The sequence below is a fragment of the Equus quagga genome, chromosome 4, assembly GCF_021613505.1.
Source record: "Equus quagga isolate Etosha38 chromosome 4, UCLA_HA_Equagga_1.0, whole genome shotgun sequence".
Taxonomy (NCBI): Eukaryota; Metazoa; Chordata; class Mammalia; order Perissodactyla; family Equidae; genus Equus; species Equus quagga.
Genome location: NC_060270.1, coordinates 38275406 through 38298909, shown reverse-complemented (window position 1 = coordinate 38298909; position 23504 = coordinate 38275406). Strand labels below are relative to the sequence as shown.

Sequence of the window (23504 nt, the reverse complement as noted above, 5' to 3'; positions counted from 1 at the left end):
CAATTTTCAAATTTTCATTTCACGCTCAAAACAGTTTCAGGAGGTAGCTGTCGTTACTCCATTTTTACAGACGAGAAACTGAGGCTCAGAAAGGTCATGTTGCTTAAGCCCAGGTCTGCCTGATTCCAAAGCGAATGCTCTTTTTTTTTTAACTTTTATTTAGAAATAACTGTAGATTCACATGAGGTTGCAAAGAAACATACAGAGAAGTCCCGTGTACACTTCCCCCAACCTCCTCCTATGTTAACATCCTACACAACTAGAGCATAATATGAAAACCAAGAAAATGACAGAGCTTAATTAGAATTCAGCACTTATACATGCGCATGTATGTGTGTAGCTCACGCAATTTTGTCATGTTCTTTTTATACATAAACTACACGGCTCTACCAATTTTAAATATGAAGTCAGATTATAGGAATGAGTAAAATGACTTTTCCTTCAATAAAACAATATCTACCAACAATTACTTAAATGACCAAACAGTTTTTCATTTCTAGCTGCAGTTAAGAAGGAAGAAGGAAGAAATTCCACAAACCTCAGTTCTTGGGAGCACCAGTCTGTGCTACGCGCCTCTGTGGGCACATCTTCTGGAGGTGATAAGTATGAAATAGGGGGACTTGATTTATTGATAATCAGGACAGCGATATTCTGTCATGTCAGAAATTTCTATCAGCAAAAGAAAGGTGATCTTACCTTGACTTCAGATTTAGTCTCATCATCTTTCTTTTCCAGGGAGTTCAACTCTGTCTCCAGATAAGGTGCCTCAGGTGTTTTCTGAAGAGGAGCTAGAGGGACAAAGAAAACCTGGCATTAACTTAGCGATTCGGCTTATAAATAACTCAGAGCATTTAGCCAGCCTTGGACAAGCAGCTGGACTGCGCTGAGGCAGCTGGTTAAGAAAGCCAGACTGAGCTGCTGTGGTGATTTCTGAGGTGGCAGATGAAATCGGAGGTGAAGGAGAGATGCAGAAATGAAATAAGAGTCCTTGACATCAGACAGTTCACTTTCGATCTGAAGAGAAAACAGTCACACCCAACACCACATGGAACAACGAATCGCAATTCTGTAAGTGTAATGTGGCCAAAACAACAGATTCCGTAATTCCCATTTTTAAGACTCAGCTAAAAGGTCACTTTCTTCATGAAGTCTTCCTTGATTTTCAAACTTCATGGTTTTATTTTCTTCTCCCCCAAAACCCCAAGTACATAGTTGTATATTCTAGTTGTAGGTCCTTCTGGCTCTGCCATGTGGGATACCGCCTCAGCGTGGCCCAACAAGTGGTGCCAGGTCCGTGCCCAGGATCCAAACCAGTGAAACCCTGGGTCGCCCAAGCGGAGCATGTAAACTTAACCACTTGGCTAGGAGGCCGGCCCTTCATGGATTCTTTTATTCTGCTTTAGTATTTATCATTTGTACTGTATAATATGCACTTGATGTGGTTCTTGGATTAAAAGACCAGATTCAATTCTAGGTACCACATTCTATTGAATATATTTTTTTTCCATTACACAGGTAATTAATTTGTGCTTAGTATAGAAAATTTGAAAAATACTAAAATCTTACTATTTAAACACAACCGTTTGGTATTTTTTTTACAATCTTCTTTAAAATGTTCTCTCTTTCTTTGTGTGTGCACACACATACACAATCATACCATGATTATGTAAAGGGATGTCCACGTCTGCCCTAGCCAGAAGGAGCTGTTGCTAATCTGATGATCTAACAGTCGGATTCCCGAACTAATGTAATCACATTTATTAGTGGATAAGATGACTATGTGAGGAATCAGTTGGCTGAGTCAGGAGGGAAGTGGGCTGTCCTGCTCTTGCTCTCTTCTCTGTCACTCTATCTCTCTCCTCTCATTCCCGCAGGGCTCTCAGACACCTGGGAGATACCCTTCTTCAGGCTCCATGGCATTTGGTAGTAAATTAGAACTTGAGGAGGAGAAGGCTGAGCTAGGCCTTGAGGCGTTCTAAGCCAGTTGTACCAGAGGGCTGCACTGGGAGCGATGGCTACAAGTCTAATAGGTAAGTGGTACTTTGAATTCTTACTTATCACCATCACCACTCTTTCATGTATACTTTCCTTGGGAAACTCACAGGATATATGTGATTAACTTGAGACAAGATTTGAGCATTTCCAGGTCCCATGGCCAAAATACCATCCATCTAATGCCACCAATATATCATCCTGATTCTTATCTGTGGTGGACTTGATGGAGATTGACCATCTGCCTTCCAGAGGCCCCTCCCAACCCTCAGATTCTGTGAGCCAACTGGAAGCAGCTGGGGCTGTCTGTGGGTTTTTCATAGAGGCCATGTGGAAATCTGTAGTAAAGTACACCATTTGTTGCCCCAGGTTATGTGAGCACTGAAGCTACTTTATAACAATGCACAATCCTTCAGGCTCCTCACTCTCTGCAGGATCTCTGTAAGCTAAGTGATTCCAGGCTTAATAACCGAATGCTAGAAATGCATCCATTGTAATTGGCTACATCCAAGTCTGAGAAACACCTGCCCTTCATACTGTGAGCACAGTGACGTTCACAGGGATGGCAGAGATGCGGGAGCCACACCAATAACATGGGACACACATTTTCAGAGTACATAATCTCTGTGCCCCAGCTTCTTTATCTGTAAAGTGGAGAATAATGGGAAAGCCTGGAGGATAGGGTTGCCATGAGGCTTTCATGAGTTAATACACACAAAGCATTTAGATCATGGTAAGCACTCAGTCCATTTTCACTATTATGATAGCCCATGGCATTAAAAGGAATTTTTTCACATTCCTTATGAACTTCAAAGAGGTTAAATGTTGTACCCAAGACACCTAGTAACAAGAGTCAGAGGTGAGATTCTAGCTCCCATGTTAAGCTCCCCGCCCACCTTTCCTACACCATGAAATACAACAGTTTATCTTGGCACAGACTCAGTTACTAAGGAATCAGACAAATGTGTTTCAAAATCCTGTTAGTGACCTGCCTGAGTCCATAGTCAGTGGTTACTCTCCAAAACAAGAGTGCAGGATTGTTCTGCAAAATGAGCTTGTTGCCTGACCAAGGTCAATGATACCTGTTCAGACATGATGAAGACCTGTCTATCCTAGGAGACTCATTATCTATTACGAAATCTTGCATTTGAAAAGCTGAGAAACATTATCATTCTGCTTTATTTACTTGTAACAAACATACGCCCCTTAAAATAATGAGAGAGGCAAAGCCATAGAAGTGAACACACTTTAGTTTTGGAAAAGAGCCCTAGATGAGAGGTCAGGAGAACCAAGTCCTGTTTCCAGCCATCCAAGAAGGATGCCTCCATGAGAGTGTCTGTTCATGTGTATCTGTGGTATGTATGCATAAGTGTGTCTGAGCATGCACGTGCACGTATGTGTGTGTTGACCATGAGTGTGTGAGTGTCTGTGCATAGAAAATTTCAGGAAAGAAACATGTACTAAACAGTTATCAAGCCTTACTTCTAAAAAAGTGCAATATATGCTGGGAGATGGGACTGTAAATTGTACTAAAAGAAGAATTACCAAAAGACCTCATGATTTTTGGATAAACAAAAACTGAAAGAATTTGTTGCAAACAGACCTGCACAATAAGAAATGCTACAGGAAGTTTTTCAGCCTGAAGAGAAATGACACAAGATGTAATTCAGATCTACAATAAAGAATAAAGAACACCAGAAATGGTGAATAGGAGGGTAAATATAAAAGAATATGTATAGTTTTCTCTTCCTTTCTCTTAATTTCTTTAAAAGATATATGACTGTTCAAAGCAAAAATTATAACACAATGTTGGGGGTTTAACGTATGTAGATGTAATATTTACGATGAGAATAGCAGAGAGGATGGGTGGGGGATATACAGAACTATCATGTTGCAAATTTCCTATATTTTACATAAAGTGCTACAATATTAACTCAAAGTAGATTGTGATAAATTAAGGATGCATATAGTAGTCCCTAGCAGAAACATCTGGGGAAAAACATAGTAAAGAGGTATGTAATCTAAAAAACCAATAGAGGAATTAAAACGAAATACAGTCATGTGTCATTTGATGGGGATACATTCTGAGAAATTCGTTGCTGGGGAATTTGTCATTGAGTGAACAGAATAGAGTATACTTACATCAGGCACGAGAGAAAATGATGTAATCAAGAGATACAGTAAACATGAGATGTAGCAGGCTGCTGCCGGTATAACATGGTATAGTGTTTTATAATAAACCTTCATTTTTTATAAATAGAGTACACTCCAAATAACCATGAAAAGTATAGTATAGTAAATGCATAAATCAGTGACATAGTCATTTATTATAATTAGCCAGTATTATGTACTGTACATAATTGTATGTGCTATACTTTCATATGGCTCACAGTGCAGTAGGTTTGTTTACACCAGGACCACCACAAACACGTGAGTAATGTGTTGTGCTATGATTACAGCTATGATGTCACTAGGCAACAGGAATTTCTCAGCTCCACTATAATCTTATGGGACCACCATCGTATATGCAGTCTGTCATTGACTGAAATGTCATTATCCAGCATACAACTGTACTAAAAAAATTTGCTGAGCCAGTCCTGATAGCCTAATGGTTAAAGTTTGGCGCTCACCATTCAGCAGCCTGGGTTCGTCTCCCTGTTGCAGAACCATACCAACCTTCCTCAAAAAAAACCAAAACCCCAATAGCCAGAGAATAAGTGAGGACAAAGCTTGATTGCTTTAAAAAAAGGAAAAAAAAAGAAAAAGTAGGAATAGAAAGGAACATCCTCAATCTGATAAAAGGCGTTTGTGAAAAACTTACTGCTAACGTCATACTTCAAGGTGAAGCATGAACTCTTTCCCTTAATATTGGGAAGACGGGGATGTCTGCTCTCACCATTTCTATTCAACATTGTGCTGGAGGCTCCACCCCTCATAAGAAGGCAAGGGGAAAAAAGACATAAAGATCAAAACAGAAGAAGGAAAACTGTCCCTATTCAGAGATGACATGATTGTATTTCTACACAGAAATATATTCCTATTGCTAGTTGTATATGGTGATTCTATTTAGTATAGAGTTAAAAAACAAATGAAATGCCGAAGGCTTTTATCTTCAAAACTACTATGTTGCCAAGAGAAATCAAAGAAGACCTAAATAAATCGAGAGTTACAATGTTTATGAATTGGAATACAAGTAAGATAACGGTTCTCCCTAAATTGACCTATATGTTCAGTGCAATCTCAATCATAATCGCAGCAGAAATTGAAAGGTGATTCTAAAATTTATACGGAAAGGAAAAGAAACTGAAATAGCCAAAATAATCTTGAAAAAAGAACAAAGTTGGAAGACTTACACTATCTGATCACAAGGTTTACTAACAGGCTATAGTAATCAAGACCACATGGATTGGTGTAAGAAATTATTATTATTTTTTTATCTTCTCAAAGAACCAACTTTAGCACTTCATTGCTAATAGAATCTAGTGGGACTTTCAAAGGTCCTTAATGGAGTGTATTTCATGCTAATATTACTTGTCATTTGTAGTATTCCTCTACTAGATTGTAAGCTTTCCTTTGCATCCAGGCATCTAGTCTTATGTAAATTTATAAGTCTTCAATGCCTGTACTGTTGCATATCTGTGGTTTGTTTTAAATAATATCTGTCAAAACAATGACCATTATGCCTCTTAAACAACCACAATCTCGACCCTCATGATTATCGATGGAACATAAAACCACAAAACTTCCTTCCCCCAAATGACCTACCCAAGGAGGAGAGTTGACTGGTTTTTGGTGACACCCACTTTGGGGAGGACTCAGGATGAGGGGCCACAGGTTGCACTGGGCGAGTTTGTCTGGCTGCCAGTTTCATCAGACTCATTTGCCTCTTGTGAAATATTTCCTGCACATCGCCCAGCTTCTGCAGGACTTTCTGGGCTTTGGCCTGCAAGAACAAGAGCGAATCATGAACAGGTCACTCTGCACACAACCTGAGGACATGAAGCATTCCTCTTCTCCCATCTTCCCCTCCTCCCCACTCCCTAGCATCCTCAGGTGACCCTTCTCTAGGCATCCACATGCAAGTCGTTGCATGTTTCGTCGTTGCATGTCTCACGTTGTACCAGAACTGTGCTTCTGTGAGTCTGTATCTCCCACTTGATTGGCAATGATCGTATCCTTCTCACTAGTGTATCTATCTCTGGCGCCTGGAACACTGTCTAGCACAGAGCAGTGCTTGGTAAATAGATGCTGAGTGGATAAATGTTCACTAAGTCATGTCTGTTAATGGTAGAAAAGGATGCCACAGGCCATGGATGAAGGACATTAGACCAACTTAGAAAACAAGAGGATTTCAAAATAAGAAATGTACCCCAAAGAAAGGCCTTGATGGAAGAAAGAGTGTAAGTGTTCTGGGGGAGAGCTAGCTAAATTCCAAAGCAGGATCAAGGAAATCACAAACGCCTGAAATAAAAAGGATACACATTTTAATGTTATTCTGTGTGACCCTTTCTCTATGTATAAGTAGGAAAGAAAGAAACTGAAGCACCAGGAGAAAAATGAAATTCACAGACGTCCACTTAACTGACAAAATGCTCTATGGCAGAGGGTCAGGAGAGAACAAAAAGCAAGCCCTGGAAGTCTTTGAGTTACATTAAGGCCTGAATTCAGCTGAACACGTACGTTTCTTCCGGCCTTGCTTCCAGCATGACATCCCTGTAGCTCTGGAAGGTCAAGGGAAGTGGGTAGCCTTTTCTTCATCATGCTGACTCTAACATCCATCTCCTGAATGATTTTAACCATGAAAGAAGGGACCCAGAATTAAGAAGAGCTGAACCACCATAAGCCATGCAGGGTGCTCTGAGGATGCCTAAATCCGAAAGTGGAGGCTCAGCACACACCCAGGGAGGCTGCCACATTTTGCCACTGGAAAAATAAATTTTTCTTTTTTATGCTGGACCATCATCGGCGAGAAAGAGCACAGAGCCCTGAGGCAGGACTGGGGTGTCAGCTATGGACAACACTCCCCCCACAGCCTGAGGGCTCTGTCAAGCTGACCTCTGCAACAAGATCTGGGGCTGGCCTCACTCTTTGGGGAGTCTGAGTGCAGACCTGCACTGTCCAGGACAGCAACCACTGACCACAGGAGGCTACTGAGCATCTGAAATGCCGCTGGAGAGAACTGAGCTGTGCTGTCAGTATAAAATATACCCCAGATTTTGAAGACTAAGTATGAAAAAAAGAATGCAAAATATCTCAATTTTTGAGACACATGGTATGTTGAAATAATATTTTGGACATAGGTTAAAGAAAACATTATTAAAATGGATTTTACATGTTTCTTTTCACTTTTTAAAAATGTGGCTCTCAGAAGATCTTAAATTATATATATGGCTTGCGTTATATTTCAATTGGACAGTGTCAGTCTAGACCAGGCTTCGGCAAACTTTTTCTGTAAAGGACCAAATAGTAGATAGTTCAGGCTTTGCAGACCGTCTGGTCTCTATCACAACTACTGAACTCTGCTGGTGTAGCATAGAAGCAGATAACAGATAATATATAAATGAATGAGATAAAATTTTATTTACAAAAATAGGTGGCAAGCAGCTTTGGCCCACAGATTGCAGTTGGTTGACCCCTGGACTAGATGAAGCTCAGGGTCTGTGTTTAAAGGGTCTCTTCAGAGAACGTGCCTCTGGCCTCAGTTGTATATTGGACTAGAGGTTCTGATAAGAAAGCCATGAGTCCAAGTCCCAAAAGAAACTAAATCTGCTCATGTCAGGGTAATGACAATGTCAGTTGTATTTCTGAGGGGATGGTGGTAAGACTTGGTGACCAGCCACTACCACCCAGCCCTTCCGGCCCAGTGACGAGCTTGAGGAAACTGAGACATGGGTGTTAATTGCTGCTCAAAGATCAAGAAATATGACTGAACGAATAATTGTCAGGTTGGTGATGACAAGAGTCTTCCACATATTGAGGTATACGGGGCAACTATTTGGGTTCAAAACTGATTCAGCTTGAACTAAAGAAGCCTGACTTATTACAAACATACATTGTACATCTGCTTTAACCATTAAACTAAAGAATGCACTCTACTAAGATAAGAATGCATAATTCCCCTCCTCCGCCCTATTGGTAATGCTTATTAGTCCCTTTCCCAACATTAGGGTCACATGACCTGCTAATTTGGAACTGAATACCTCTTTGAAACATTGAAGAATATGTATCCTGGGCATGTTCAATGTGTTCTTTGTTCTAAAAAAGTATAAGACTGTACTGAAAACCATGCTTCTCCAGAACACTTTCTTCCTTTCTACAAAAGGCCTTCCCAGGTTATAACCCTCACCCTGGCTCAAGTAAAACTCACCTTGTCTCTCCTATCTACAGAATGGTTATTGGTTATTTTGCATCGGCAGTGATATTCCCTGTACAGCCCTAGTGTGAGGTCAGCGCCATGTGCTAGGGCCCCACGGCTGGCTCACCACTTGGACTAGACAGGACTCAAATCACCTTTGCCCTTTTGCATCTCTCCCTTAAGATCCCGGGTGAACCCTGGAAATGGTGAGGCAATCAGAAGAGACCGTAAATTCCTAAACTCAGGCAAGGGGGAAGTTGGTGCAAGATTAACAACTTCATTCCTCCCTCTCCTCTTCCCTCTGTTTACTTGTAAATCCATTCTCCATTCCACAGTGAGGATTATCTTTCTAAAATGTAAAGCTGGGACACAAGGAAGACAGGCATGTGAAGACTGAAGGAGAGATTGGAGTAATATGTCTACAAGCTAAGGAACAGCATGGATTGCTGGCACCACCAGAAGCTAGGAGAGAGGCATGGAACAGATTCTCCCTCAGAGTCTGCAGAAGGAACTAACCCTAGCAACATTTTGATTCCAGACTTCTGGCCTCCAAAACTAATAATACAACGGATCTTTGCAGGATTCTTTGCAAATTCTGCAATTCCTGGATCCCTATACCCTTTCACCTGGAGCGGGATGCTGCACTCCAACCCTGGGGACTATGCCTGGGGTCAGACAGGGCTCGATGCCATTGTAACCCAGCTTTTAGGACAAGTGGAAAATACAGGGCCTCCCCCAGCTGACAAGGAAAAGATCACATCTCTTCCAACAGTGACAGTAACTCAGGAACAAGTTGACATGGGTTTAGAGTGTCCAGTATGCAAAGAAGATTACACAGGTGAAGAGGAAGTCTGGCAGTTACCCTGCAAACACTTCTTCCACAGCAGTTGTATTGTGCCTTGGTTAGAATTGCATGACGCATGTGCTGTATGTAGGAAGAGCTTAAATGGTGAGGACTCTGCTCGGCAAACCCAGAGCTCTGAGGCCTCTGCAAGCAACAGATTTAGCGACAGCCAGCACATGACCGATGGACTTTCTGAAGCTAAAGACCACATCTGAGCCAAGGCTGTGGTAGTCTTGTTACCGTAGCTGTAAACTGTATCAAACAAAAGATAGTAGGTGCATTTAGGAACCGCATAAGAAACCCCAACCCGTGATATTAATGCAATGAGTGTTTTTCTTCTCTAAGTTTAAAGTTAGTATCTACAGATGGAATTGTGTCTACAACCAAATGCCTCTTATTCCTGAATTCAAAGTGATAATTTTAAAAGTATGAAACTAAACTATGTGGGTTCCCCCCACCAGAAAAGAATCAGTTGCTTAAAGTCTAGCTCAGGTCCTGCTAACCGTCATGTTACCTTGTAATGGATGTTTCCATCTCCTTCTCCAACCTCCACCCTACTGTTAGTGTATTTTACAGTATATACCAGAGCCCTAAAGTTCTGCTGATATAAAGTCCTTCTTTCTTCTTCTTTTTTTTTTTTTTGAGGAAGATTAGCCCTGAGCTAACATCTGCTGCCAATCCTCCTCTTTTTGCTGAGGAAGACTGGCCCTAAGCTAAACTCCATGCTCATCTTCCTCTACTTTATATGTGGGATGCCTACCACAGCATGGCTTGCCAAGCGGTGCCATGTCTGCACCCGGGATCTGAACTGGTGAATCCTGGGGCGCCGAAGAGGAATGTGTGCACTTAACCACTGTGCCACCAGGCCGGCCCTGTCCTTCTATTTTAATTGTACTAAAGCATCTACTCTTGGCCACATTAGCCACGAAGTGAGGTCAGATTAATTCAGGAATCTTAGACTAATGATTTTGTTTGGTCTTGAATCCTCAGAGAGCAAATCAAAGAAAAATCACAGTTGGAAGGAGAAAGTGGCTTATTATTGTAGTCTTTGGTTTTCTCATTTTAAAGACTACTTCACAGATGCAGTTTCCACAGAAACCAACATGACATGTTCTTAGGAGTTTCATGTTGGTAGGAATCCGATTCTGGTTCCTCTTTGGGAATGAGCTGGGCAGCATATGGGCGCAGAAGGACAGAGGTTTGAAATCTTTGGTTCTGAGGTTTTTTAATGATTCCCAACTCATTGTTTACTGTCTTTTGTCCTGGGGGCCTTATAATAATGTCCCTCACAGAAAGAGAATTACTTCATTATTGCTTCTACAGCCAATTCACTGTTTTCAGTATTTCACTAGTCTTCAGGAATCGAGATTTTGCATTGTCTCATTTTAATTTTTTAACTCCTTTTATCATCTCTCAAACCTTTCTGTTCTGCTTGGTTCTAGTATATTTGGAGTCAAACTGATTCTTGTGATCACACCCAAAACAGCTTGGCCTAGCAGAGGTAGGCCTTGTTTTTTCTGCCCAACAGTGTCCCACGCACATGCACATGCTCTTTGGAGCATATAAGTGTTTAAACTGGAATAAATGAAGATCAAAAATGTAAAAGCAAATAAATAAAAAATAAATAAATAAAATGTAAAGCTGATCACAGAACTTCCCTGTTGAAGAGTCCTGCCGGGGCTCCGGCTGCATCTGGATGAAGTCCTGACTGCTCATCCTGGAGCACTGGGTTCTTCCTTACCTCACCCTGATTTCCCTCCAGGCTCACCTCCCGCCAGTACCCAACGCTCACACTCCAGCCTCCAGCTGTGGCCGTTCCCCTAAATGCTCTGGTTTCCAGCCTCTCTGCCTTTGCACCTTCTGTTCCTTCTGCTGAGGTCCCCTCCCTCCACTGTCTCCCTTGAAAACTCCTACCCAAACTTCCAGACCAAATGTAGGCATCTTCTTCTATGAACACCCTGGCCTCCCCAGGCAGAGCTGACTATTGCTTCCCCTGTGTGCCCTGCTGGCCCCTCCATTCTATATGCTCTTGGATGGATAAATAAATGAAAACAATAGGATACATTGGAGTATATGAGGAAGCTGTTTGGTTTACAACTAATTCAGCCTGATCTTGTTTTTCCAAAAGGGCCCGACATGGCCTGTTGAGCATGCATTGTATGTCTGCTGTAAACATTTACTATGTCCCAGAGACAAAAATGATGCCCTTAAAGATAGGGATGTAACTCCCCCTCATATTAGCATTTCTTAAGGATAAGCATTGCTTCCTAGGAACTAAGGATTAATTACCGACCTGCTGTGCTCACCTTGTGAGCATGGATCTGCTGTGCCAGCTAAGCATCTCATGACAGTAGTAAAAGATATATTCCTGTCATATGTGATGTATGTTCTTTGTTCCAAGACAGTATACAACCACTCTGTACACCCCACTTCTTTGGTGCCCTTCTTTCTTTGGGGAAGGAAGGCCCCAGGCTATAGTCCTCAAACTTGGCTCATAATAAACTCACCCTCATTTTGATTTATAGATTGACTATGGATTGTTTGTGCTGACAGGACCAAACAGTATTTACTGGGGACAAATTTGTCTTCCACTAAACTGCCACCATCCTGATTATAGGGCCTGTGACTTTCACTACTGTATTCCCAGAATAAAACACAAACTGGGTACCCAGTGGATATTTCAAGAATTGAATTTTGCTATTTGCTGCTGAGATTGTTTCATCTTCTAGGCTGGGTGGTGAAAGTGAACGAAGGAGAAAAATCAAAACAGTAGCACGAAGCAGGTAGCGCAATAGCAACGTATTCAGGAAAAGCACTTGCAGATCCTCAGAGACGGGGGAGCTGTTACAAGAACAAGAGTTTAATTGCTATGTCTTAGAGGTAACAGAGTCAATCATTTACACAGAGAGTACCAGTTTTTTAAAAATAAATTTTATTTTTTAGAGTAGTTTTAAATTTACAGAAAAATTACAAAATAGCAGTTTCCCATATATACCACACCCAGTTTCCCCTATTACTAACATCTTACATTAGCATGGTCCATTTGCTACAATGAATGAAAACCCAATGTTGATACATTATTTTTATTATTAAAATAAATTGTTATTATTAAATAAAGTCCATACTTTATTTAGATTTCCTTAGTTTTTATCTTTTCTCTCCAAGGTCCCATCCAGGACAGCACATTTCATTTAGTTGTCATGACTTCTCAGGCTCCTCTTGGTGGCGATAGTTTCTCGGCTTTTCCTTGTTTTTGATGACCTTGACTGTTTTGAGGAGTATTGGTCAGGTATTTTGTAGAATGTCCCTCAGTTGGGGTTTATCTGATGTTTTTCTCACGATTAGACTGGAGTTATGGGTATTTAGGGGGAAGATCACAGAAGTAACGTGCCATTTTCATCACATCGTATCAAGGGTACATACTACCTGCATGAACTTAGGACTGTTGATGTTGACCTCCTTCACCTGGCTGAGGTAGCCTTTGTTAGATTTCTCCACTCTAAAGTCGCTCTTTGATTTCTCCCTCCCATTACTGTACTCCTTGAAAGGAAGTCACTTTGTGCAGCCCACACTTAAGAAGCAGGGAAGTTATGCTCCACCTTCTCGAGGGCAGAGTATCTGCGTAAAGAATTTGAAATTCTTCTGCATGGGAGATTGGTTTCCTCTCCCCCCATTTATTTATATCAGTATGAATTCACGGATATCTATATTATACTTTGGGTTGTAATCCAATACTACTTTATTAATTTTCTTGCTCAAATTGTTCCAGCATTGGCCACGGGGAGCTCTTTCAATTGCTTCCTATGTTCCACCACTGTGGTTTGTTGTCTTGTTTTTCACAGTTCCTTACTTTCTGGTACTACCAGATGCTCTAGGATCATCTTGTGTATTTCCTGCCTCACTCCTAGAATCAGCCATTTCTCCAAGGAGCTCAATTCTCTTTTCTTGAAGAATGGAATTAGAAACCAAGACCTCAGTGCTAGGTGTGCTCATTGATCCTGGGGGTCTCATTGCTTCTAGGCTCTCAACTGTCCAAGAAAGGAGATACATGTGTCCAGACCAACCCGTGTGTATCCATATATCTAGGAATATTGCTATATGTATAGATTACCAATTTTGACAAGAAAGTCATTACTCCTTAGTGGACAAAACTCTCTGACACAATAAGATATTTAAATCTTATAATCTAGAATTTTACTCCAAACCAAAAGAAGAAAAGATGGGCTTTGTGGATATTTTGGTCCATTTTACACATAGGATTTTTTTTTTATTATTTCTCTTCTAATCCTTCCTCCATGTTGTTGCCATGTTCCCAGAGGTAGTTTATTAAGTTTTATTCATTTCTTGGTGGATAGTGTGGTCAAGAAGTTTGCTGAAGTTGGCCGGAACAGCAGCAACAGCTACAAATCTCCCTAGCTGACCTGATACACTCATTTGAGCAGCCAATGGAGTTGAAGCTGGGTGAGACTGTTTTGCCTTAGGAATTTGACCTGGGGCTACCAACACTGGGTCTACAGCATAGCAACTACAACAGAAGGACCTTTTCTTTGTCCTCTCTGCAGGGAAGTAGAAGCATCCTTGTGTTGGAAAAAGGTGGTATGCCCAACCACTCCCCACCCCACCTCAAGATCACACTTTACAACCAAAACTCACTGGGAGGAGTCAGGGAAAGAACATCACTAAGGTACAACTCCACACGGAGCTGCCCCCACCACTGCACTCAGCCCCTCTGCCACTTGCCTGCCCACTTGTTCAATAAACATGGATTAGACACGAGGCACAGGCTAGGCACAGGGACAGAGGTGGATGAGGCTCTGCCCTATAGGAGCTCCCAGGATAATAAGTTACTGAAAATAAATAAATAGAATACAGTGTAAAATATGTCATATTAGAGCAAGATCTTAGCCTGGGTCCATGGATAGACTTCAGGGTGTCCCCTATAATTAATTATAAAAATTTATATATGCTGGATACTCCCTGTTTGCTCCCCAATTACATCTTCTCTACCCCGCTCTGTGGCCCAGGAAGCTGACCTCTATGGACTCCATCAGACGGGCTCACTTGCCCGTAGGCTTTTATTCGGCTTTGGCCAACAGGAAGAACCAGAAGGAAATCTGAGAAGGGGAGAGAGAGGTAAGGGTGCGTATTTCTCCACCAGTGCCTGCATTCCACTGCCCAAGGCCACAGCTCATACCGGCTGCCTCTCTTACAGTCATAGCTGTAGCACTTCCTGGGTCCCCTTTGTCTTTCAGACTTAGGGGTGGTAACTGCTCCCTGTTTCTCACCAGCCCCAGGGTACTTTGCCGTCCCTCTTGGGTTCCCTAAATCCTGCCCACATCTTTGTAAACAGTGCCGACATCAAACTCCCTTCAATCACTATGAGTATGCAGAACACTGAAAATAGGTGAATCAGATTCTTGAAAGGGTCCATGACTCAAAAGAGGTAAAGAAGCCCCTTCAGCAGAGGTCCATACAAGATGATGTGGATCTCAGAAGAAGGTGTGCTATCTATAACTCTGTGGGCTTTAGAGAAGTGTGCTCCTCTCAAAAGGCAGAGCCAATCAAGTTGCTCCCCACTGCTCTTGGAATAAAGGCCAATCTCTTTAATATGGCCCACAAAGCCCCACCCAATCTGCCCCTCTCCAATCGCACCCCAAACACTCTGCCCTTGCTCTCTGTACTCTAGCCACCCCGACCTTCAGGTTCTGCACTTGTGTCAGGCTCTCTCTAGCCCTGCGGCCTCAGCACATGCTGTTCCTTCTGTCTGAAAAGGTTCCTCCATTGTCTCTACTCGTTCTCCAGGTCTTGGCTCAAATGACTCTTCCCAGAGCCCTTCCCTGACCCCCAGTCCAGGTCACGTTCCTGTGCTACATGCCCAACAGGACCCTGAATCCCTCCTCCAGAGCACTTATTCAGCTTGGAACACATTTTTTTTGTCTTGTGTTTGATATTTATTAATGTCAGCCTCTCCCACTAAACTGTAAGTTCCAGGAGGGACGGAACCATATCTATTTCTGCTCATTGTGTGTCTTCAGCACAGTACATGATACATCAGAGATGCTCATAAGTATCTGGAAAGAAATGAATAACTGAAGGTGATATTTGAGTCAGACCATAAAGGGTCAGTTTGCCAGAAAGCACAGACCAGGAGTCTAAGAGGTCACCTGAGGGCTCAAGAACTGGTTAGCCTGAGTGCATCCCGCCTGGACTTTCTTAGGCAACAGGCAAAGCCCCCCAAGACCTTCTTCCCAACCGCAGGATAAAACCCAGAAACATTACCTTGACGTCAAGGGTGAGCATCAACTCAAACTGGTTGTAAAATTCCTTGAGGCTGGACAGCTCGTACTCCTTCTCTGTGCCCAGGAACGCCTCAATGTCATTCAAGGCAATGTCAACCCCCTCTCGTGACTGGCACTTGTCTACAGCTTGGGAAGCCAAGAGGTAGATTCCCGCTTCACACCACTGGCTGACCTTTTGAAAAGAAACACAGTGCCCTGTGCAGTTCGCCTGACCACAACTCAGCCGCCACAATCCTCAGGAGGTCTGAGCTCGTCTGGGATCTACAAAGATTCTGAGACAATGGGAAATTGTCATGGGACAGCCTAAAGTTTAGAGGTCTACCCACTGTAAACACAACTGTGAGTTGGACAAGCCCAAACCAATTTCACATCCATCCACTTCTCAGGGAGGTCACCCAATCAGTAAAATGAATCGTATAAACATTCTTCTTTTTTCCACTAACAGTAATTGCTACATCTCCAGGAGGAGAGAGTTAAGTATTTCTAAGATCAGTCTAACCATAGTGAAATGCAACCAGTGACTTTTCGGGTTTCCCACTAGGCCAATCGTCTTGCATCCTAATTGGTTACAAGAGGAGAGGGTGACTAATAAGGCATTAGACCCAGCCCTACATGCCTTCCTGGGGGAGGGAATGTTCCTTTTAACAAAAACACCCCTTTCCTCTGTACACATGTATACTTACTGGCATTTGTCTTTCCCAGGGAAGCACCCAAGAATACAAAGCTTTGTAAATCAGAACAGCCAAACTCAAACTTTCCAGAAGGCTTGGATGAAATCAGATAGGTGATGAATTCTAACAATTCAACTTTTAAAAGACTTAAACAGAAAGACAGGGGCCCTTGTGCTGCCTGAATATTTATATGAAAAGAAACTGCCAGTGCAACTACATCTGCATTTCCATTTACCAAGTGACCCGAAGAGCTATGTAAAATAACTATACAGAGAAAAAGATCAGAAGGGAGCGTTCCAAAGTACTTATCTCCAAGTGGGAAAATTGTAGCAACTTAAATTTGTCTTTATTTTTCTCTACATTATCTACACTGAATGTGTACTACTTTTAGAATAACAAAAAATGATAAAGATATTTAAAAATTAATGATTACCACTGTGCGGATGAGGAAGGGAGTGGGATGTAGGTAGGTGTCCGTGAGTAACTTTTTTCCTCCTCCTTCCTGCATTTTTGGATTTTCAAAATAATACGTGATTATGCTTTGATATATACTATGAAAACTTTCTCTTTAAACATCATGCCTAGATCTGCAGAAAACATTGAGCGGGGGTCTCCTGCAGAGTCACAGCAGCGACCTATTCTCCCAAACACACACACACTCCACACATTCAGCGTGAGGCTATTATTTCTGGAGCAGAAATGGGGTGAGGAAAACAGCAGCTGATCCTGCAGAGAGCTCAGCACACAGAGCAGGCTGCACACCAGGACCTCTGAGCCACTTGCCTCTGAAACAGCTGTATTTCATTGACATTAAAATCCCTTTGGCAAGGGGACGATGTAAACAGCCTGGGCAGGTGCCCCCAGCCATCGGGGAGAGACAACTGTGGGAATGGAGCATGCTGACTCATGGGCGTGAGGTGCCTGCTGCCTGGGAACAGCTGACAGGGAAGGCTCCAGAAGCCACTGCCCCTGCTGACAGGGCACTTGCCAGAGATCACAGCTGCGCCCCCTCCCTGTGAACCCTCTGCACACAACGTTGCTGTCTAGTCTAAACAGCCTGGGGTTTGGAATTTGGCAGGCCTGACTTCAAATCTGCAAGCACGATTTTAAGACTATTTTACAGAAAATTTTGCAGACATCCTGATCATGGCTTTGTTTTGCTTACCTTGTCCAGCTGTCTATGCAACTCCAAGGACTTTCCTAAAATGTCATGTTTTTTCTTGTTTTCATTGATGAAGTCATCGCGGAGGTGCCTCAGCTCCACACACCTGGGTCTGATGGAGTCCACCGCATAGTGGTGGCTTTGGATGAGCTGGTCCCCAATTAGTGCAAGCAGCTGGGCCTTTTCCAAAGGCTCCTGTGAAGTGAACATCCACAGTCAAGCTTTAGAAGCCAGGTCACGGTGGGGCTGCTATTTCCCTGGCACTGTGTGCTCCAAGCCAGGAGGGAGGCTAGGGAGACGTTGATTCAGGCCTTAGGCTGAAAGGCTGGGGAAGCTGGGGAAGCTCTGTGCAGGTTCAAGGTCCCCTGGAAGTCTAGCCTAGCCCAGGGTCTGCACTCTGAAGAAGAGCAAGTCATTCATTCAAATATTTGTTGAGTTCTGGGAGGTTGGCACTGAGGATACAGTGTTAATAAGCCAGGAATTTTCAGTCTAATGGAGAACTCAGATACTAAATTAATTAAATAATTAAATTACTACAACTGTGATAAGTTCTAGGGCAAAAGAGTATAAAGTGTTATATTGCATAGAATAGGAGATGCTGAATTCCCCTGTCAACTAAATGGAAAAGGAAAGGGACAGACATGTGGCCCCAAGGAGAGCGGGGAGTGAGCTGAAGTTGAGAAACTGGAAAAGATTTGGTTTGGGGGGCTGGCCCCGTGGCCAAGTGGTTAAGTTCGCACGCTCCGCTGCAGGCGGCCCAGTGTTTCGTTGGTTCGAATCCTGGGCGCGGACATGGCACTGCTCATCAGACCACGCTGAGGCAGCGTCCCACATGCCACAACTAGAAGAACCCACAACGAAGAATACACAACTATGTACCGGGGGGCTTTGGGGAGAAAAAGGAAAAAATAAAATCTTTAAAAAAAAAAAAAAAAGATTTGGTTTGGATAACTCCACGGAGTGTCATGAGACTTAAGAAATCTGTTTGTCAAAACCTCCTCCTGCAACCCACTAGGTCCCTGTCTGCTCGGCAACCACATTTCCTACTTCTCTCTCCATGGCTAGCTGTGTTCTAACCACATGTGCCATGTTTTTCTGTTTTTAATTCATCCATCACATATTATTGGGGACTTACCATGTGCCAAGCATTGTCCAGGTGCTGGGAGTTTGGTGGTAAACAGAGCAGACAAAAATCCCTGCCATCATGGAACTTATATTTTAATAGGAGACAGGCAATAAACAAATATGTAGATTATTTAATATCTTAGTGATGAGTGCTATGGAGAGAAATGAAACAGGAAGGGGAGGGCAGAGAGTGCTGGTAGAGGAGTTGTTACTTTAAATAGGATAGTGAGAGAAGGGCTCATGAGAAGGTGTTATCTGAGCTGTGCAGAAGAGTTAACACAACAGGCCTGAGATTGCTGCCCATAGAAAGGCTTGCTTGCAAGGTTGGCCCTTGGCTGGCATGTAGGAATGTCAGGAGGATTCCTCCCATCTCCTGATAAGAATGGCTCACTATGCCTAAACCATTTATGCAAATAATATGTTTTATGTTGAACACCTGCTTTCTTTCTGGGAGTCTGTAATTCTGGTATATGCTAGGCAGAGGCTACCTACATGACCAGCCCCCAAGAAAAACTCTGGGCACTGAGCCCCTTGAGCTTCCCTGATAGACAACATTTCAGAATGTTGTCACAACCCATTGCTGGGGGGATTAAGAGCATCGGGTGGGACTCCACTGGCAGAAGACTCTTGGAATCGTGTGCCTGGCTTCCTCCAGACTTGCTCCATGCACCTTTCCTTTTGCTGACTTTGCTTGGTATCCTTTCAGTGTAATAAATCATAACCGTGAGTATAATCATATGCTGAGTCCTATTAGTCCTCCTGGCAAATCTTCATCTCTGGGTGTGGTCTTGGGAACCCATGACACAGGGGCCAAGACCTGAAGTGAGGGTCAAGACACATGGTCCTTGGCTGGGCCGTGGGGGCAAGTTTGACATGTTCAGGCAGCAGGAGGAGGCCGCTGTGGCTGGAGCAGAGGAGCAAGCAGTAAGGGAGTAGGAGACACTATCAGAGAGGAAAGAGGGAGGCTCTTGGGGGAGGGCCTTGCTGCCATTGTGAGCATTTTGGCTTTTACTCATTGTGACACAGGAAGCCCTGGAGGATTTCATTCATATTTTTAAAAGAATCGCTCCAGCTGCGGTGTTGAGAATGGCAGAGAAAAGGCTAAGCAGGGAGACCAGCGGGGGGGCCTACTGCAGTAACTCAGGTAACAGGTGTGGCTTAAAGAAGGCTGGTAACCACACCAGCTCCTGCCTCAGCGTCCTTCCCTGGGATGCTCCTCCCAGGGTCATTCAAGTCTAAGCTCTTGGCTCACCTCTCACAGGCCCTTCCCTGACTACAGTATCTAGTCACTGCCCGCAACCCACCCACCCAGGCCTCTCCCTCACTTGGTTTTCATTTTTTAACAGTACTTACTTCTGTCTCAAAGTATCTTCTTTCTTTAATACATGATTCTTCCCTCCTCCACCTACTTCCATCAATGTGTAAGCTTCATGAAAGCACTTAGTAGGCATCTCATAAATATTTGATCAACAAAATGAACCAATGAATGAACCAATGAACAAGACAATACAGTGATCTGCTTGGCTGGAAATGTGTGAACCAACATTGACCTTTGGGTCAACACAGATGAGTGCCACACTCCCAAAGGTTTCTAGGAGCAGAGAGCCCATAGGCACCCTTGCTGACCATGTTGAATATCCAGCGTGCCACATCTGCCCTGGTCTCACTCTTTACAGTAACACAAGGAGTCATGATGACTCTAGGTGATGACAATTTGTCCTCTCTTAACTTACAGTGGCTTATGGTTTCACCAATCTCAAAACTCCTGCCCTCTTACCCAGCCAGTTATTCACCAAGCCCTGCAGAGCCCACATTCTTCTTAATAACTTTTGAATTCTGAGCCCTTCTCCACCACCTCCGTGTCACTGTGTTCAGGCCTTCATGCTTTCTGACTGGGATAGTTGGCATCTTTGCTTTCCTTGGCTTTCCTTCAAATCATGCTCCATGCTGCTGATGAAGCAGCAATTCCATTACGACATCTTATCATGCCTACATCACTCCCAAGCCTCAAATCCTTTCCTGGATCCCTACGGTCTTCAGGAGAAAGTTCAAACCCCTGAGCAATGCACAGAGGCCTTTTATTTTCTGGCTTATACCTGTGCGTCCCCCTCCTCCACTGGACTAATGACCCATTTGTAGTTCCCCAAATAGTCAGGCAGCTCAGGGCTCCATGCCTTCTCTACTTGCTCTCTGTGCCTAGACAGGCCCATCCTTCCCTCACCATCCCCTCTTAGAACTTAGAACAGTGCTTGGCATGGTAGGAGATCAACAAATATTTGAATGAGGAATGAACGAGACACTCTTGCTGGGTTGAGGAGCCTTACTAACATACCAGCTCAGAATTTACCCCACCACCTCTGTGATATTCACAACGGCAGCTAACCTTCACTGGGGGCTTAGTATCCGCCAGACACTGTTCTGAATGCTTCCATCAATTGTTTCTTTTACTCTTCACAACAAACCCTTTAATATAGGTGCTGTTTTACAAAAGAAGAGTGGAGGCACGATGGCCCAAGGTGACCTGGGTGGACAGAGAAGAGCCAGGCTCCAAACTCAGGCAGTCTGGCACCAGAAGCTGGCTCTGACCAACACACACAGAGAAAAATGGCTGCACTCGTTCTGTCTAAGCTTAGAGACTCATTTGGTTGATCAAACCTCTCTGACTTTAGTCAAATATAGAAGCATGAAAACTCAGCAAGGACTTGTTGACAATTTTTTTTCCAAGTCCAGCTGCCTAATTTATTAAGATTAGCACAAGTTTACTGGCCCAGGGAACTTTACCATAGGATATTTCCCGTGTCCTGTGGTGATCACAGCCTGCCCTTCACTTGGCATGTGGCACCTCACCCTTCAAACTGTTCTTAAAACAGTTGAGATGTTGGAGGAAAAATGTGAGTAACACGTCCAAATGTAAATATAACAGGAACCACCACTGGACAGCTGGAACATCACTGTATAACACGGCAGTTTCCGAATTCTGACCACCCACTTCGTTCCAGGCACTCACTAAGTCCTTACCACACATCTAACTCATTTAATCTTTACAACGACTCTGTGAGGTAGGAATCATTATTGTCCCTTTTACAGATGGGAGGATGTCTAAGGCTAAGAAAGCTAAGAGCGTGACTAGGGTCACACAGCTGGTGGCTGTTAGAGCTGAGCTTTGAATCCAGTTCTGTCTGACTCCCAAGCCTGTGCCTCATCACTGTCCAGCCCCCTTGGCCTCCCCACAGGTGCTGTGAATGATGGCTGCACAGCCTTCACTATCAGATCCTTTGGGTGCCTGCAAAGAACTTTACAGTAAAACCTCCAAATTGCAGCTTATTTTTTAATCCATACAGCTTCTGCTCAAGATAATCAGGTAACAAAACCTTCAAAGTAGAAAAGAAATAATGAGAAAGAAATGGCTGAAATCTGGAGCTCTGATCACAAGCCTGCCTGGCATCTTTCAGATGCTAAAAATTCCAGAAAGCTGCATAGTCTAGTTGCAACACGCGATTCAGAAATCTTTATTGTAATAACAGCTAATTTTTCTCCGGAGGACTCTACTGCTAGGGCGGATAAAAGCTGGGAGTGTTTCCTGTGGAAGAAAACGGTGAGAAAATGTGATGCTGCTATCTCAGGGGTCTCAGAACAAATCCACAGACAATGGCATAGGATGGAATGTATGCACAGGGAGGTGGGCCAGATGAATGGAGAAAGGCAGAAAGCTAATGGTTATTGAAGCTGAGCGATAGACACATGCGAATTCATTGTACTAATTGATCTACTTTTGCATGTGTTTGAAAATTTCCATTAAAAAAAACCCGCCATGGCCCTCAAGCTAGATTATGTCTCTGGGAAATTAATGATCTGGGTTCCATGCCTTCTTGGACAAAGTAGTGTAACTGCTGGCTCCTGGCCTTGGGGGGAAAGGTTGGTTCTCCCTGCCTTTTCCTGGCCTATTACTGGCTGGCCCCTCACCAAAGGCCCCAGCACGCCTCACAGCCAAAACCCTACAGCAAACTCAGCTTTTAAAGAAGTAGGAGGCTGTCTAAAACCACTGTTTCTCCAAATTAGAAAGGAGCACTCAAAAGACTGCTAAACCCTCAAACCAGAAAAAGATAGAAGAAAAGGCTCAAGCAGCAGGCAGCAGAAGTCTGGTTAGTAAGTTGGCTCAGAGGTTACCCAAGAGGATGATATCACCGCACAGAATAAGGAAGGTGGCAATAACCCAGAAATCAGTGTGTGGCCATGCCGAGAGGGAAGTTGACCGCTGAGTGCTGAGCGAAGGACAAACCACAACCAGCTTTTGCTGGATTTCAGCCAGATATCACCTTGTTCTTCTAACATTTTACATGACAAATGGAAAGAGTAGCCAACCCTTATCATGCCTCTTAGAAATCTGAGCAAAGACGTGTTAAAAACGTCCCAGTTGTGACAAGATAGCTTTGCTTGGTCCACCCAAAGGTGGAGGAATAAGTCTACCATATCCTTTAGAAAACAAGTAAAAAACAGGGCAAGCAAGGCACAGAATGGATAAAACCAATCAGCCTGGCTCTGAGGGTCGTCTGCAGTGGGTTAGTCTAGCTGATTCAGAAACTCTGCCCATGAAAGATGGGTCATGGGCGCACAGAGAATTCTTACATCCCATGACCGTAGGAATGTGCCCCTAGCTTTGGTCAGTGATCCTTAAAGTATGTACCAAGGATCACCAATCCAAGGAGGTGGGCAGAAGAGAGAATGTGGGTGCAGTCATGCAGATACATCCCTACTATTCAAAACACAACCCTGAGCACCCTCCAATGGCTTCTTGTTCCACTGAGAATAAAATCCAAATCCTCACCATCATTGCTCCCACCTGGTTCCTTCCCGGCTCACTATGCTCCAGCCACCTTCCTCGAACCCACCAACCTCATTCCCATCTTAAGACCTTTACACGTGCAGCTTCTTTGCCTCGAATGCTATTCCCCAAATCTTTGCATGGCTATCCAGATCTCAGATCAAAGGTTACCTTCACAGAGGCCTTTCATGACTACCTTTGCTAAAGTAGCACCCCTAGTCACTTTCCACTATA

At 43.5% G+C, this 23504-nt stretch overlaps 1 protein-coding gene across 1 annotated transcript in view; it reads right to left on the bottom strand.

Annotated features, from left to right (window-relative positions):
• Window positions 1-23504, bottom strand: part of MCF2L2 (MCF.2 cell line derived transforming sequence-like 2) — a 230763-nt gene that overhangs the window by 101363 nt on the left and 105896 nt on the right. The window contains exons 12-15 of the mRNA XM_046658154.1: window positions 17327-17518; window positions 15471-15662; window positions 5758-5935; window positions 697-788 (exon numbers count right to left, since the gene is read on the bottom strand). Of these exons, the coding sequence (XP_046514110.1) occupies window positions 697-788; window positions 5758-5935; window positions 15471-15662; window positions 17327-17518 (654 nt within the window). The remainder of the gene's footprint in view (window positions 1-696; window positions 789-5757; window positions 5936-15470; window positions 15663-17326; window positions 17519-23504) is intronic.